This window comes from Crinia signifera, chromosome 5 (genome assembly GCF_055691185.1).
Source record: "Crinia signifera chromosome 5, ASM5569118v1, whole genome shotgun sequence".
NCBI lineage: Eukaryota > Metazoa > Chordata > Amphibia > Anura > Myobatrachidae > Crinia > Crinia signifera.
Window position 1 is genome coordinate 50969087 of NC_139221.1, and position 14986 is coordinate 50984072.

General features: G+C 45.3%; 1 protein-coding gene across 4 annotated transcripts in view; it reads left to right on the forward strand.

Annotated features, from left to right (window-relative positions):
- Positions 1-14986, forward strand: part of DNAJC5B (DnaJ heat shock protein family (Hsp40) member C5 beta) — a 55132-nt gene that overhangs the window by 22745 nt on the left and 17401 nt on the right. For all 4 annotated transcript variants that reach the window (XM_083187188.1, XM_083187186.1, XM_083187187.1 and 1 more), the window contains 2 exons: positions 4976-5189; positions 5431-5605. In XM_083187188.1, the coding sequence (XP_083043314.1) occupies positions 4976-5189; positions 5431-5605 (389 nt within the window). The remainder of the gene's footprint in view (positions 1-4975; positions 5190-5430; positions 5606-14986) is intronic.

Consider the following 14986-nt stretch of genomic DNA (forward strand, 5'->3'; position numbering starts at 1 on the left):
GCCTTATCCTTCCCCTAATCCTAACAAACCTCTCCTACAGCCTAACCCTCCCATCTCACAGTCCAACCCTAACCTCCCACTCCTACAGCCTAACCCTCCCATACTGCAGCCTAACCCTAATCTCCCACTCCTACAGCCTAACCCTCCCATCTCACAGTCTAACCCTAACCTCCCACTCCTACACCCTAACCCTCCCATCCTGCAGCCTAACCCTAATCTCCCACTCCTACAGCCTAACCCTCCCATTTCGCAGTCCAACCCTAACCTCTCACTCCTACAGCCTAATCCTCCCATCCCGCAGCCTAACCCTAATCTCCCACTCCTACATCCTAACCCTCCCCATCCTGCAGCCTAACCCTAACCTCCCACTCCTACAGCCTAACCCTCCCATCCCGCACCCTAACCTCCCACTCCTACAGCCTAACCCTCCCATCCCGCAGCCTTACCCTAACCTCCCACTCCTACAGCCTAACCCTCCCATCCTGCAGCCTAACCCTAACCTCCCACTCCTACAGCCTAACCCTCAAATCCTGCAGCCTAAGCCTAACCTCCCTCTCCTACAGCCTAACCCTCCCATCCTGCAGCCTAACCTTAACCTCCCACTGCTACAGCCTAACCCTCCCATCTCACAGTGTAACCCTAACCTCCCACTCCTACACCCTAACCCTCCCATCCTGCAGCCTAACCCTAACCTCTCACTCCTACAGCCTAACCCTCCCATCCCACAGCCTAACCCTAACCTTCCACTCCTACAGCCTAACCCTCCTATCTCACAGCCTAACCCTAACCTCCCACTCCTACAGCCTAACCCTCCCATCCCACAGCCTAACCCTAACCTCCCACTCCTACAGCCTAACCCTCCCATCCCACAGCCTAACCCTAACCTCCCATGCCTTCAGCCTAACCCTCCCATCTCGCAGTCCAACCCTAACCTCCCATTCCTACAGCCTAATCCTCCCATCCTGCAGCCTAACCCTAATCTCCCACTCCTACAGCCTAACCCTCCCATCCTGCAGCCTAACCCTAACCTCCCACTCCTGCAGCCTAACCCTAAACCAGTTCTCCTGCAGCCTATCCCTAACCCACCCCTCCCGCAGCATAACCCTAACCTCCCACTAACACAGCCTAACTCTAAACCAGCCCCCCCAGAGCCTATCCCTAACTGACCCCTCCCACAGCCTAACCCTAACCCTCCCATCCCACAGCCTAACTTTAACCTCACCCTCCCACAGCCTAACCCTAACCCACCCCTTTCACAACCTAACCATCCCAAACCTCAGCCTAACCCTGTTCTCCTCCTCCCACAGCCTAACCATAACCCTAACCACCTCTCTCCAGCCTAACCCAGGCATTGTAACCATTGGCATCTTGACTGTCGGGATGCTGACTACACCCTGTCTAAATGTTGTCTGGTAAAACCTGCACCAAAAAGTATACTTTTTGCCTGAAAACACAGAAAGAGGTGTCCAGAGACCTTTCCTTAAAGGCCGCAAGCTCTGTTAGTTTACAGACATCAAAGTTTCTTAATTTGGAGATCTTGGATCCACTTACCCCAAAGTAACCATAACAAAGGCTGATTGTGGTTAAATTAGGATGTGGCCTGTATGATTTGCGAGCGTGGCCCAAATGACCATTTAGGATTATTAGAACACATGGGCATGGCCAGGAGCCAATCAGGTTCCATGCTATGTTCCATAATTCCATAATATGTAGAGAATAATTCTTACAAATTTCATTAGTAAAAATCCTTATTGACAATACCAAAATAAATGTTACAAAACAGGTGTCTGTTTCTTGATGCATATAATTATTTGATTATAATTATTATTATCCCCATAGACTTATTTTGCCCAGTTAAAGCTGCTCTCTATTTCTAGATGCAATATAAATAACAGATCTCTGAAGGATTTATCTAATTGTACTTCAGATTTATTATTAGCTAGCAATAAACTGAGTATAGACAAGTTTATTTTGAAATGTTTAATGTAAATGAGTGCTTCATTAATTAATTGCCAAAGGTGAAATCTGTCAGGAAAAATTCTCAATGAGGAAAATTGAATTTTACATAACAGACAGGGAAGGAATATTTACATAGCAATCATGGTTTAAACTGACAACATTGGTTTACTAGGCATAATAAGTAATTATGAGGATATTAGGTGGCTGTTATGAATTAATGAATTACCGCAAATAGAGATTTCTGCAATATTGTTGAATTGAATTGGTGAAACTGTTTCATTCATTTTGATGACTTTAATCATTATGATAATGTATGCACATGTATTGTCGCACAGTTTTAAAAATATCATCTTATAGTTTTCTGCATCTTCTGTACCAAATGACCTCTTCATTTCGTTGAAATCCTATCATTGTAGATTGGTTTGGTATTTCTTACAGCATGTTGTCTAATTTGGAATTAATTGTGATGACATAGGTGCACCTGTGTTATGAATGTATCATTATTTAACCAATTGTTTCTTACAGTTTAATTTTCTTTGTGTCTGATCAAATTTTTCAAACCTCGCCTCCGCTAGGTGGATTATTTCTGGTGTTGAATATTTGTGTTTTTTTTTCAATGTACTTACTAACCAATTTACTTTGTTCCAATAAGCAAAAATCATGCGGTCCTCAGTTTGTTTTTGGCATGTTGCAGCATACTATGGTTGTAGTACAGATATTGGGGTAACTTCATCAAACTGTATATGGGTTAAGGAAAATGCTAAATATTAGGATTCACCCAAAAAATGATTTGGTTACAAAATGGAGATTATCTCGAAGGGGCATAAATAGGGGTATGCGTGGGCAGAACGGTCCCTGCAGCAAGTTGGGCAGGATTTTGTGGCATTTCAAAAATTCTAACTTAATTGTAATAACCATTTGTTACAGTTGTTTTTGATTTTCTTGGCACCTTACAATAATTCAGCTGTTCGAGGCTGTATACCACAGTGTATGCCATGATATTCTCACATGCTTTTGAATAATCAGTTGTTAATGCAGAACCACGGGTTTTGTGCGGTTCATGGAGGGGCAAATGTAGTTACAGAGCAATGGGCCTGCTTTAGAAAGAGCTACTATTGTCCGGTACAGATTAACAATGGGTTAAATTAAGCCCAGGTTTAGGTAACCACATAAAAATAGGCATATTATTAACATGACAGCTGATTTACTTTCAGTAACAAATCATTAAAATTGTATTTTTATTTTCCTCACAAATATATGCAGCTTTTTTTACTTTGACATATTTTATGAATATTGAGGCTGATAATGTAACAGGTGCACATGCCCATATGGCAGTGACCACGCCCACACATTACTAGTCACACCCACACAGTACTGGACGCACCTCCTCTACATAACACAATAGACCCTTGATTATTTTCAGGTTCTGGTGGCTCTTCATCTGCCCATGGATGTTGTTCAGGTGGAAAAGTAATAGTCCAGACCGCACTTCCCAGATTAAAGTACTAAGCTTTGGAAGGAGATAAAGTACCAACCAACTACAGTAGCTCCAATCATTTTTCAAGCTCAGCCTTTAACATGGAGCTGATTTGCTTGTACTTTATCTCTCTACGTTATCACTCTCCTAAGCTTAGTACATAGACCCCTAAATTGAACAATGTCATTTAAGGTTTTTCTGACATACAGTATTTTAAATCATGGTCTCACATATTGGTTGCACAATTCCTAATTGACTTCTAATATACAGTGATTTAAGGACTCTTAACTTATGGAGTTCATGTGAATTATACCCCTTTTACACCACCGCAAAAACCTGAGTTTTTCCTCGTGGATCCGGGTCAGCGGCGGTGGTCCTGACCAGGGTAGAACACGGGTAAGACCTGGGAAGTGGGCAGTGTAAATGGGTATTGCGGGTCATCCGACACAGCTCCCCTTTACAGCAATGGGGGAAGCCCAACCGTGGGACTGCAGCGTCCTGCGGTCAACATGGAGGTTGGGCACACGGCAGTGGAGGCAGGGAGGAGGTGAATGGATGCCTGTGTGCAGCATCCATTCACCTCATGGATGAGGGATGGAGGGGGGTGCACGGAGGCTGGGGGTTGCCTCAGCAGCTTACCTTGGTGCTAAGCTTGCCCTGGTGCGGCGGTCCGGCGATTGGCGGTCCTGACGCTTGGAGATGATGTCATCTCCAAGCGCCGCCCCTGTTTACGCTGCAGGTCTGCTGTGCAGTGTAAACGGACCAAAATCCCAGATCCAACCTGGCTTGGAACCATGTTCCAAATACCTGGTCGGATCCAGGATTTTGGTGCAAAAGGGTTATTAGTAAGTGAAGGGTAATGAAAGCAGAAGTTCATGGATTTCAAAAGACAACTAGTGCACAGGGTGTGAAAAGTATATAAAAGATTTTGGGCAGTTCAAATATATTATGTGAGTGGCTTTTATCTGTATTATTAAAAATCTTTTTAGTTTACTGGATATGTTCCACATCTACTGTTACTTCATATATAATATCCCATGGCCAAGTTTTCTAAACGTTATTCTTAAATATAAATAGAAGGCTCTAGGGGAGAAGTAGCAAACCTTCCAGAAATATACAGTGGATCTGTACATTGGCAAAAATGCACATGTGCAAACCCCGACCATCAGGACGGGGGACGAATTTGGATCACAACGAGCGGTCTTGAATCGGCCCCCATGTGTGGTCATCTAATCATATTGCTCAGAAAACAGGGGATAAATGGGGTTGTGGCTAGAACCGCCCCCTAGCCATGGAACAATCATGGGCATTTACCCATCTAGTTGGCGAGGCATAATGACAAGACAGTCCGATCCTGCCCCCCAAAGTCTCTTGCTATGTTTCCTTTCCGGGCTTCTACCGGAGAGTAGACAAAAGAAGTAGGAATAGATTACAAGCTTGAAAGGGATGGGAATGTTGGGAAACAATATCTGAACATTGCTGCATGTATTCAATTGTAATCATTATTTGGTATTCTTTATTTTCATTTCATGATGAAAGAAAACTGGCTCTAAAACATCACCCAGACAAGAATCCGCACAATCCTCAAGCAACCGACACCTTCAAGGAGATCAATAATGCGCATTCAATACTCAGTGACTTGTCCAAGAGGAATATTTATGACAAGTATGGGTCTCTGGGACTGTATGTTGCTGAACAGTTTGGAGAAGAAAACGTTAATGCGTATTTCATGCTCTCTAGTTGGTGGGCAAAGGTAATCTTCTAAGCTACAGTAATTAAACTAGCTTCATTTGCATGCAAGCCAAATCAATATGTTCAATAATGTTTGAAGTAACTATCTCAAACTATTTACTTCTGACAAGACGATGTTCGCACAATATACCAAGCTACATTACGGTGAATCAATCCCATATACGAATGGTTTTTAAATTGGCGATGTATTGGAGGTGCAGTGGAATTGTCTTTGATCAGGTGAACCATCTCTTTGTGTCTAGGGCTTGTTTGCCATCTGTGGACTCCTCACCGGCTGTTACTTTTGCTGCTGCCTGTGCTGTTGCTGTAACTGTTGTTTTGGAAAATGTAAACCCAAGTCAACAGCAGAAGAGGATTACGAGCTGTATGTGTCACCCGAGGACCTGGAAGAGCAGATAAAAACAGACATGGAATCAGGTGATGTAAATGGGGACGTGTTTGGGACATGTCTGATTCAAGGGTCTATGTACTAAGCTTAGGAGAGAGATAATGTGGATGGAGCTAAAGTACAAACCAAACACCTTTTAAGTAACTACCATGTTACAAGCTGTGTTTGAAAAATGACAGAAACTGATTGGTTGACAATTTATCTCTCTGTACGTTATCTCTTTCAAAGCTTAGTACATAGACCCCAGAGCCTCCACCTTTAGAGGGTCCTCATCAATTACAATTGTCATCAATAGTACTAGAATATTTTCTATTATAAATAAATCTTTGGGTAGTGATACCCTTTTACCTGGTATTTTATTGTGTAAACCTTTGAGGGAGCATAGATTTGTATCTCTGCCATTCCCGAAAATGTCCAAATGTTGTACAAAGAACACACACACATGCACACACATATCAAACCTTTTTTAAAAGGACAGGTTGCCCATAGCAACCAATCTATTATTTAAAAAAATCATGTACTCGATTAAAGATAGCTAGAAGCTGATAGGCAACTTCTCACAAGGTTTGATACATCACCCCCCCTAACTGCTAATGATTATCCAATTTTGGGTGAAACTTAATAGGATGAGAGATTCAGAAAGTGAGAGATTTGGTAAGAAATCTCCAGTTTTTTTTAAAGTGGCAATCATTTACACTGCAAAATCAAACTGGTTTTGCAGTGTAAATGATTTCCACTTAAAACAAAAACCGGGGCTTTCTTACCAAATCTCCCACTTTCTGAATATCTCATCCTACTAAATTTCCTCCCTCTGTTTATGGTTTATTTATTGAGCATGTAATAACATTTTATAAATGTAATTATGCAGGTAAGAGATACTTATTGCAATAAAAAAATTATCCACTATGTAGCCCATGCCCGAGAATGGATTAATGACAAATCTCAATGTGGTGTATTCAATGCGGCCGACAAGGGGGTTAAACCACGCGGATCATTGAAAACAAGCGATCCTCTGCGTTTAACCCATGCACCGGCCACTCACCGTATTCAACGTTCCGGGGGAATCCTCCCTGTCACAGGATGGCGGGGATTCCCCCAAACAGTGAAGCTTGCGGCTAATGCAGGGAACCCACTGCATTTAGCCGCGAGCCTCGCTGTTTTAGTGCCTGCATACACCATTTCCCCCTCACTCCAAAAACCTAGTGAGGGGGTAATGGCGTGTGCAGGGGGTCAGTTGAATACTGACCATGCTAGGTGTGACAGCGAGCAGGCAGCACTGTCACAGCTCGCACAAATCATTAAATACTGCCCAATGTGTTAAAAATAATAACACATATTTGCATAATAGAAACAGAAATGAGTTATAGTCAGTGGCGTAACTATATTGTGTGCACCCCCCCCCCCCACGATTTTTGGCAGCGCCTCCCCCCCCCCCAGCCACCCGTGCCTCCCGGCCGCAAATACCCCCTGTGCCTCCCCGTGTCTCCCCCGTCCCCCCATGCCTTACCTCTCCACGCAGCAGTGTCCAGCAGAACTTTTCATTTGTGCAGTCCCGGCTCCCCTCCTGGCTCCTGCAATGAAAAAACGGACCATCACAAAATGTCTGCCCGCATACAGCAGACAGTTTCAGAGAACAGTCTGCTATATGGGGGTGGACATTTTATCCATAGCATCAGACCAAGCCAGGAGAGGAGCCGGTAACCACAGCGGACGGGAGCCGGGATGAATACAATTAAATGTGCAAGTCTGTGGCGGCGTTACAATAGCCCCGCAGCCCCCCGGCGCCCGCACTTACACAGTGCCTCCCCGCTACCGCGGGGGCTGCGGGGCTATTGTTAACGCCACTGTTTATAGTATAAAATAACTATATTTTTCAAGTCCCTAAAAGATTAAAAAAAAATTCAAATGTAAAAGCCTGTAGCAATATGTGAGCTACATGAAGAATTTAGTCATAGTGGTTTTTGGCTCTTTGTTGTGCTCAACACCTAAGTTCCAATAAAGTTTTCCATTTTTCCATTTACTTGCCAAAATGACTATAGTAAGTCTGTGCACTGTTCTCTCTTTTTGGAATGTGATGCCTGATACTGAGGCAGCCAAACTCCCTGAAGGTGTACATGATATATAATAAAGTCACGAACTCTCATGCCTGCCAGTGTATTGGCAGAAGTGGTTCTTCATAGGTCAAGATAATCACGTTTCTAGGAGAGGAATTAAATGTTAATGAATCAGTTATCAAAATCTAAGCAACAATGCAAGACTGTGAGATGCTGGTAACTTTCCTTGTTAGTAAACATTAATGTACTCCAATACCTAAAATACTGTAAAAGTTGCTTTATATAAAAATATGCTCATAAAATTCACATTTTTCCTATTATAGCTGAAGTACGAGTAACTGTTCTCTGTTATCAGCACAGTAGTGTAATGCTGGTTACATACTGGCCGATATATTGGCTGACCAGACGATATATCATTTAGTGATTGGCCAGTGTGTTCCGTTGATATGTCTGTGAAGGCTGTGCCATGCAGCATGTAGGGATGCCAATCCAGGGGCAATTTTTCAATCCAGGAATTCCGGAAAGAAAAATGCCCAATCCCGGGATTCCCAGGATCCCGGGATTGTCTTCCCTAATACAAAAACCCGCCCCGGCCGCCCACATATTTACTTACATGTGCGGTGCGGCTTTACGGGTGGGCGATGGAACTGGACGGGTTGGCGGGTGAATGGATCTGGGCACAGGAGAATGCAGCCTGGGTGGGTGGGCGATGGAACCGGAGGGAGCTGGGCACGGGCGAATGCAGCCTGGGTCGGTGGTCTCATTGAGGTGGGAGGGCAGCGCTCCCAGGACGAGGCGGCTGTTGGCATGCGCAGCGTGACCTCTGATGTTGTCACGCTGCGCAGAGCCGCACTGCTGGAGACGGAAGAAGCTGGCCAGCATCTGAACACCCGCTCAGACGCTACATGGCATTAGACTGCGCATGCGCAGTCTAATCACGAAATCCCAGGATTGGAAACTCCAATCCCTTGTTAGAAATTTCGGCATTTTATCAGCCAAATCCTGGGATCCCGCGATTGGCCACCCTAGCAGCATGCCACAAAGCATCGATGAGACTGATCACATATGTTTTGAAAGTTATTCCAACTTGATCACGCAGCTGTGTGGGTCGCAGACTGGGCTTTAATAGGACCACTGCGTACAGCTCGTAGTACGCATGCGCAAGGCCAATCTGCTACTTTTTTTTATCAGTGCCCGTGCGCATTTTGATTGACAGGCAGCCAGCATTTGTAGGTGATCTTTTCTGGGAGTGTCAGGGAAAACCCAGACATGCTCAGGCATTTTCAGAGAGGGTGCATGATGCAGATCCTGCCCCTGTATCTACAGCAGCAGCAGCTGACTAAGTCCTGGGCTACACACAGACTGCACACAGAGCATTAAATGGTGAGCATCTTGCATATGGATTTCCTGCGAATTGCCGATCAGCGTTATTTTTGCAAGCCATTTGCAAGGGGCAGGATTGCACTCTGGCTGGCTGGCGATAACCTGATTGCCGGTCTCAGCAAATTAGCAGCTGTGCGATCAGGTCTGAATAACCCTCATATTACAGTGTTTTTCAGTTGGATTACTTTGTAGGAAGCTATTCTCAGAGGCGTAACTATAGCACCGCAGCCCCCGCAGCCGCGCGGGGGGGGCGGGGGGGCGCTGTGCATGTGTGGGCGCCGGGGTGCTGTGGTGCTATAGTTAGCCCCCTCCCGTCCGCCTATCCGCCGCAAGCCCATCCGCCGCCCGCAGCCTTACCTGACTTCACTGGTCCCGTCCTGGCTTCATTCTTCTGCTAGTGAGACGGACCACAATAAAATGTCCGCCCCATATAGCAGACAGTTCTCTGAAACTGTCTGCTGTATGGGGGCGGACATTTTGTGTTGGTCCGTCTCACTACCAGAAGAATGAAGCCAGCAAGGGAGCCGGGACGGGACCAGCAAAACAGGTAAGGCTGCGGATGGGGGGTGCGGCGGGGGGCGTCCCCCATTAACGGCGGGGGCGCCCAATTCATAGTTACGCCACTGGCTATTCTCATCTATGTTTGTGATAAATACCTTACAAAAATGGGTGTATACAGTATGTTTGCAAATGTTGTTCCTGTTCTTCTTCTTGCTAAATATCTCAAATATTAGGTTTATTGATTTGTTCCAAGTAAAATCTACCTCAGACGATGCTATAAAATAAGGTGTATCATGCAACTAGTTATATAGGCTTAAAGCAATTTAGGCTCGGATAGTTTCCTGTGGTTGAGACTCTGGGGTATTATAAAAATGTGAACCTTCGAAAGATAATCTCTATTTCTGGAACAAACATCTGTTGTTTATGTGGGTGGAGAGGTTGATGGTAAGGGATCTTCCAGAGTTTGAAAGCAAATGTACTAAAGCAGATGAAGAAAGCTTATGTTGCAGTAATGTATAGAAAAGCCACGGACAAGGCCTCCACAACACCACAAACACCATCATAACCCGCATCATCCCTGTACACATACTAAAGTACATTATAATCAGCAACCAATTAATTTGCCGCTACTGCATGTTTATGGACTGTTGGAGCACCCATATACTGTAGGTTATTAGAATTGTGCATAATGCTATAAAGTATATACATAGCCAGTGCAGTGGTTCCTTATGTTTGGCAGCCACCATGAAGGATCACCAAAGGAAGATCAGGGATGGCAGTTGCAATGACGTTTGATCTACCTGTGTCTAGCAGCTGAACTGAGATGCAGTGGTGGCATAGGGGTAAGTGGCTCTCAGGGAAGGGAATAGCCGGTTTCACTGTGCACACAAGGTTTTAAAGGGAGTGTGGCCACGGGGAAGGGGTGCACACAGCGTTTCCATCATTCTGGAGCATTACCTAGTGGGAAGTAGGTATGGAGTCTCCATTAACAATACTCCAGGGGCATGCTCCAGGGGCATGCTCCAGGGGCATGCCCTTCCATTAGATGCAAGCCTGCCCCCAGAGACTCTGTCTGCACTGTCATCTCCTGCTCAGTGACAGAAGCTGGGCGATGCATTCTAATGTCAAAGTGCAGCACCTGGCTCCCTGCAGGGCCGTGACTCGGGGGGGAGCTAGGGGGGGTCACCTGACCCGGGCGCTGGATAGAGGGGCATACTGAGTCTCCACCAGCCCACTGTGGCCCCACATGGTTTAAGTCGATGCATGCCAATACACTTTGAAGATGGTGGAGCCATGGACGACCCTGGCTGTCGTGAGGACCCAGGAGGAGAAGGAGAGGACCAGAGTGGCTGCAGAATGCCCCCGAGGGTGCCTGTCTGGAGAAAAGCAGCCAAGAGAAGACCAGAGACCCAGAGACCAGGGAGGAACAACCCACATGGAAGTCGTGACAAGCAGGAGAGTCCAAAGGAAAATCTTCCTCCTTCCATTTCTCCATGCTTCAAAAGAAACAGAACGGCGCGCAGGCACTGTGAAGGATGAGTTCTGCAAAGGACCCCCGGGACCTCCAGAAGGACAGCGCCCTCTGCCATGTGGTGGAAGTTGCAAGTACCCTGGCTGCGGCTGGTTCTTTGTGCAGAGACCTCGATCCCTGGACAAAGAGCCCAGCCTGGAATGGTGCTCAGCATTCCAGGCAGCGCTGAAGATCACAGCAGCTGGAGATCGAAGGGGCAGATGCACCACAACTGAGGCTGAGACTCCACAAGGCCCTTCTGCTGCAAACTTTGCCCTTGTTACCCCTTCCGCTGCAATACAGAGCACATTATGGGGGCTGGTCTGCCCTCTTAATCCACCCTGCCCCGCTGTTAATTTAATAAAATAACTGGGAATACATAGTGGGTGGGGGTCCCCTTCTTCTGCTGGCCTTATTAACACTCTGTTCTCCTCACACCAGGCCGCTTAGGGCTCACCTAATGTTTCACTGTGGGTTCTCTTTTAATGTTTCTTTGCTATTGCCAACATCAGCTCTTTTCATTTCGATAAATTTACCCCCAAATGTCTGCATCATTTCGGCTTTATTCCTATTGTGCTCTCTAGGTTTAGTTGGACTTCTGTATGTTTCTCATCTTGCTGTAATTCTAATGCCTTTGTTCAATGTACCATGGGACTAATTCAGACCTGCTTCAATGGCTGCTAATTTGCAGAGCCCTGTGATCAGGTTCTTGCCGTCCAGCCAGAGAGAATTTCTGCCCTGTACAAGCCTGCAAATTAATGTGGATGGCTTGTGAATGGCTCGCGACAATTGTGTAGCCCTGCGATTAGCTGCGAATCACATCCCACTCACCAGCGAATACGTTTTCCAGTGTGTGCGTAGCCCAGGACTTACTCGGCTGCTGCGATAGAAACAGGCTGATCGGGGGCAAAACTAACATCACACAATTTCCCCTAAAACGCCTGGACATGCCTGTTTTTTCCCTGACACTCCCAGAAAACTTCTGGTTACCACCCCCAACTAACGACTTTCTGTAAATCAACCACGGCACAGATGCATGCGCAGTCTTTCAATAATCTCCCCGCATTTTTCACTCATGGGATCAGGGGTGGGATGTACTAACCTGTTCCGACACGATTTCTCTTCTTTTCCACCGTGGCATCCTTTTCTGTAATGTACTATTAAAGTTTTCTTTAAAAAAAACTTGACTCTCCCCTGCCGCGTGAAATACGGCAAGACTTCCGTTACAGTGTTCATTCCCATTGATGTGACTGAGTAGATTGTGGGCTCTGATGTATTAAGTAGGGATGGCCTACGGTATAGTTGCCATGGGTGGTTGCCATTGATGGTGATTCTGCAACCAGCCATTGATAGTCATAAACTATGTGAATGATAACCATTGATAGTTTTAGCTATCTATGGTCATCCATTATCTTTGACTGAATGGCCCGTGGGTCAAACAGAATGTAGGAGTGGGGCTTCCGGTCGTGAGGGCCGGAGCTATGCTCCATGTCCTGGCACCTTGAAAAAAAAAAGGAACATTGGTTCTCCTTTGCCATCGATATAGGGAAACCATCTGGTTCTCCCACATCAATGGCAAAAGTATTCAACATCGGCCATAAACCATCGATGATTTCAAATCATTGATGGTCGATGGCCATCCCTAGTACTACTAAGAGCAGCCACGGGAAGGTTTATTTTGCCATATTTACATGTCGAATTTACATATTTGCTCTGTTTAAAAGAAATGGAATGTTTGGGGAGATCGGCGAGGCAGCGCTATAGCCTTCACATATATTTAAAAATAAACGTGAGGCAGGAGTAGGCAGCACCAAGACCCACAATGGAAAATGTTGCCTGTAGAAGCGAATTCCGCACATTGCTGCATCCCTGAAGAGAAGCATACTGCGCATGACAGCATTCAAAGATGGATACACATGCGCAGTAAACAATCAGCCAAAGTCAAAAGGTGGATTGCAGGAGCAGCTGCTGGCACCACAAGCAAAATAGATAATATTTTTGCGATGACACCAATCAGACACAGCCGCGAACGTGGCAAAGTTAATGTGATAACTGGGCGTAAAAAATTATACCCCTTTTACACCTTCGAAAAATCCGGGTCAGCGGCGGGTCAGACACGGATCATCCGCGGGACTTCTACCCAGGTCCTGACCTGGGTAGAACACGGCCAGGACCTGGGTAGAGGGCGGTGTATATGGGTACGCCGGGTCATCCGACCCAGCTCCCGTTTACATCAATGTGGGACGAGCAACCTGCGGATCGCAGCGTCCGCAGGTTAGACGGGGGGCACAGACAGCCTGCGCAGCTGTCTTCTGTACTCTGCAGACAGCGGTGGCAGCGGAGGAGGTGAATGGATGCCTGTGTGCAGCATCCATTCACTTCCCGGATGAGGGCTGTGGGGTGCACGGGGACTGGGGACAGCCCAGCAGATTACCTTAGTGCTGGGCTTGCCCTAGCGCAGCGGTCCGGGTCCCAGCGGCGGCGATCGGCACTTGGAGATGATGTCATCTCCAAGCGGTGGTGGCTCAGGAACCGTCTGCGCCGGGAGCGGGTCGCCGGTGTAAAAGGGACAAAATGCCGGGTCGCACCCGGCTTGATTCTGGGTTCAAAAAGCTGGGTGAAAAAGGGGTATTAGATATTACATACATCCTGCACGAGGAAGAAAATGCACCCCTAATAATCTAAGTTATTATTAATGGTGGTGAAAGGAATTAAGAATAGGATTAGAAAGTTTAAAGCATAAAAAAATTTTTTAGTGGTTAATTGCTCTAATTAATTGCTTCCAGACAATGCCCAAGTGGCCACTCTCATCTAAAGTTGCTAGTCCTAAAAATCATTAAATATTGATTACAGTGTCAAACACATTAGGATCACAGTCTAACTCTACAGAAGAACCTGCAGCGCAGTATATGACTTGTATACACACGGTCCCCTACAGCTCTAGCTAGTCAAATAGAATTGTGTTCATTCAGCAATACAGAACCTCTATCATCATTATATACACACGATATCACAGTTTATATGCAGTGGGACCTGCAGGTTATGATAAATCACATGCCTAGAATAAGTGGAAAATTAACCATGATAGGAATAAAAAAAATGACTCCATTTGTTTTGTGTGAATAGGAAGTAATAAAGAAAGGTGAAACAATACATAAGCAAAAAAGATATAGGTTGTGTGTCTGTTTTGCATCGTTTTTAACTTTTTAAAACACCTGTTTTTGTACTTAATGGTATTGCCGTTTTACATTTTCACACCAAAAAGCAGATAAAGTGAAGTAAAAGCCCCAAATTTGAAAACATAGGAAGGATTATTATGGTTTATATAACCACCATCAATTTGTGGATCTGATCCAAACCAAGGGGCTAATTCAGCATGGATCTCTAATATGATAATTCCCAGTGGACCGCAAGGATAAAGCCACTGGCGAGACAGAAAGATAAAATGCTGCTTTCTAACTGTAATCCATTCACAAATCCATATGCTATTCCTGAACCATCGAACAGTTTCTGCCATCTGTGCAAATGTAAGTAGGTCTGAGGCTTCCACCAGTGGCGTAACTAGAAATGTAGCTCCTCCCTGCCCAACAAAATTTCTGCCCCTCCCCCCCCACACTCCCAAGCACACTGACAGAACAGTACAATTCAAGGAAAGAAAAAGTATTCCCAATTACTAATAACTAGTAATATGCACTGTGTTTGTGTTTTAATCAATTCTGTCCTCAATTTATATATGTGTGTGACCACAATGGAATTTATTTGATAGCCGGATAGCAAATTTTCTATCTTTAATACAGGATACAGTTGGTTCACAACAAGATTCTCTTAACGACCCTGTTTATCAAGTTTTACTAAGTTGATACCAGTCCTACTGTATTAAATTAAATATGCTCAATACTTATTGGTTCGTACTTCGCTGGCTTTCAGCAATTTTAAAGGCAATATTAATAAAAGTTACATTT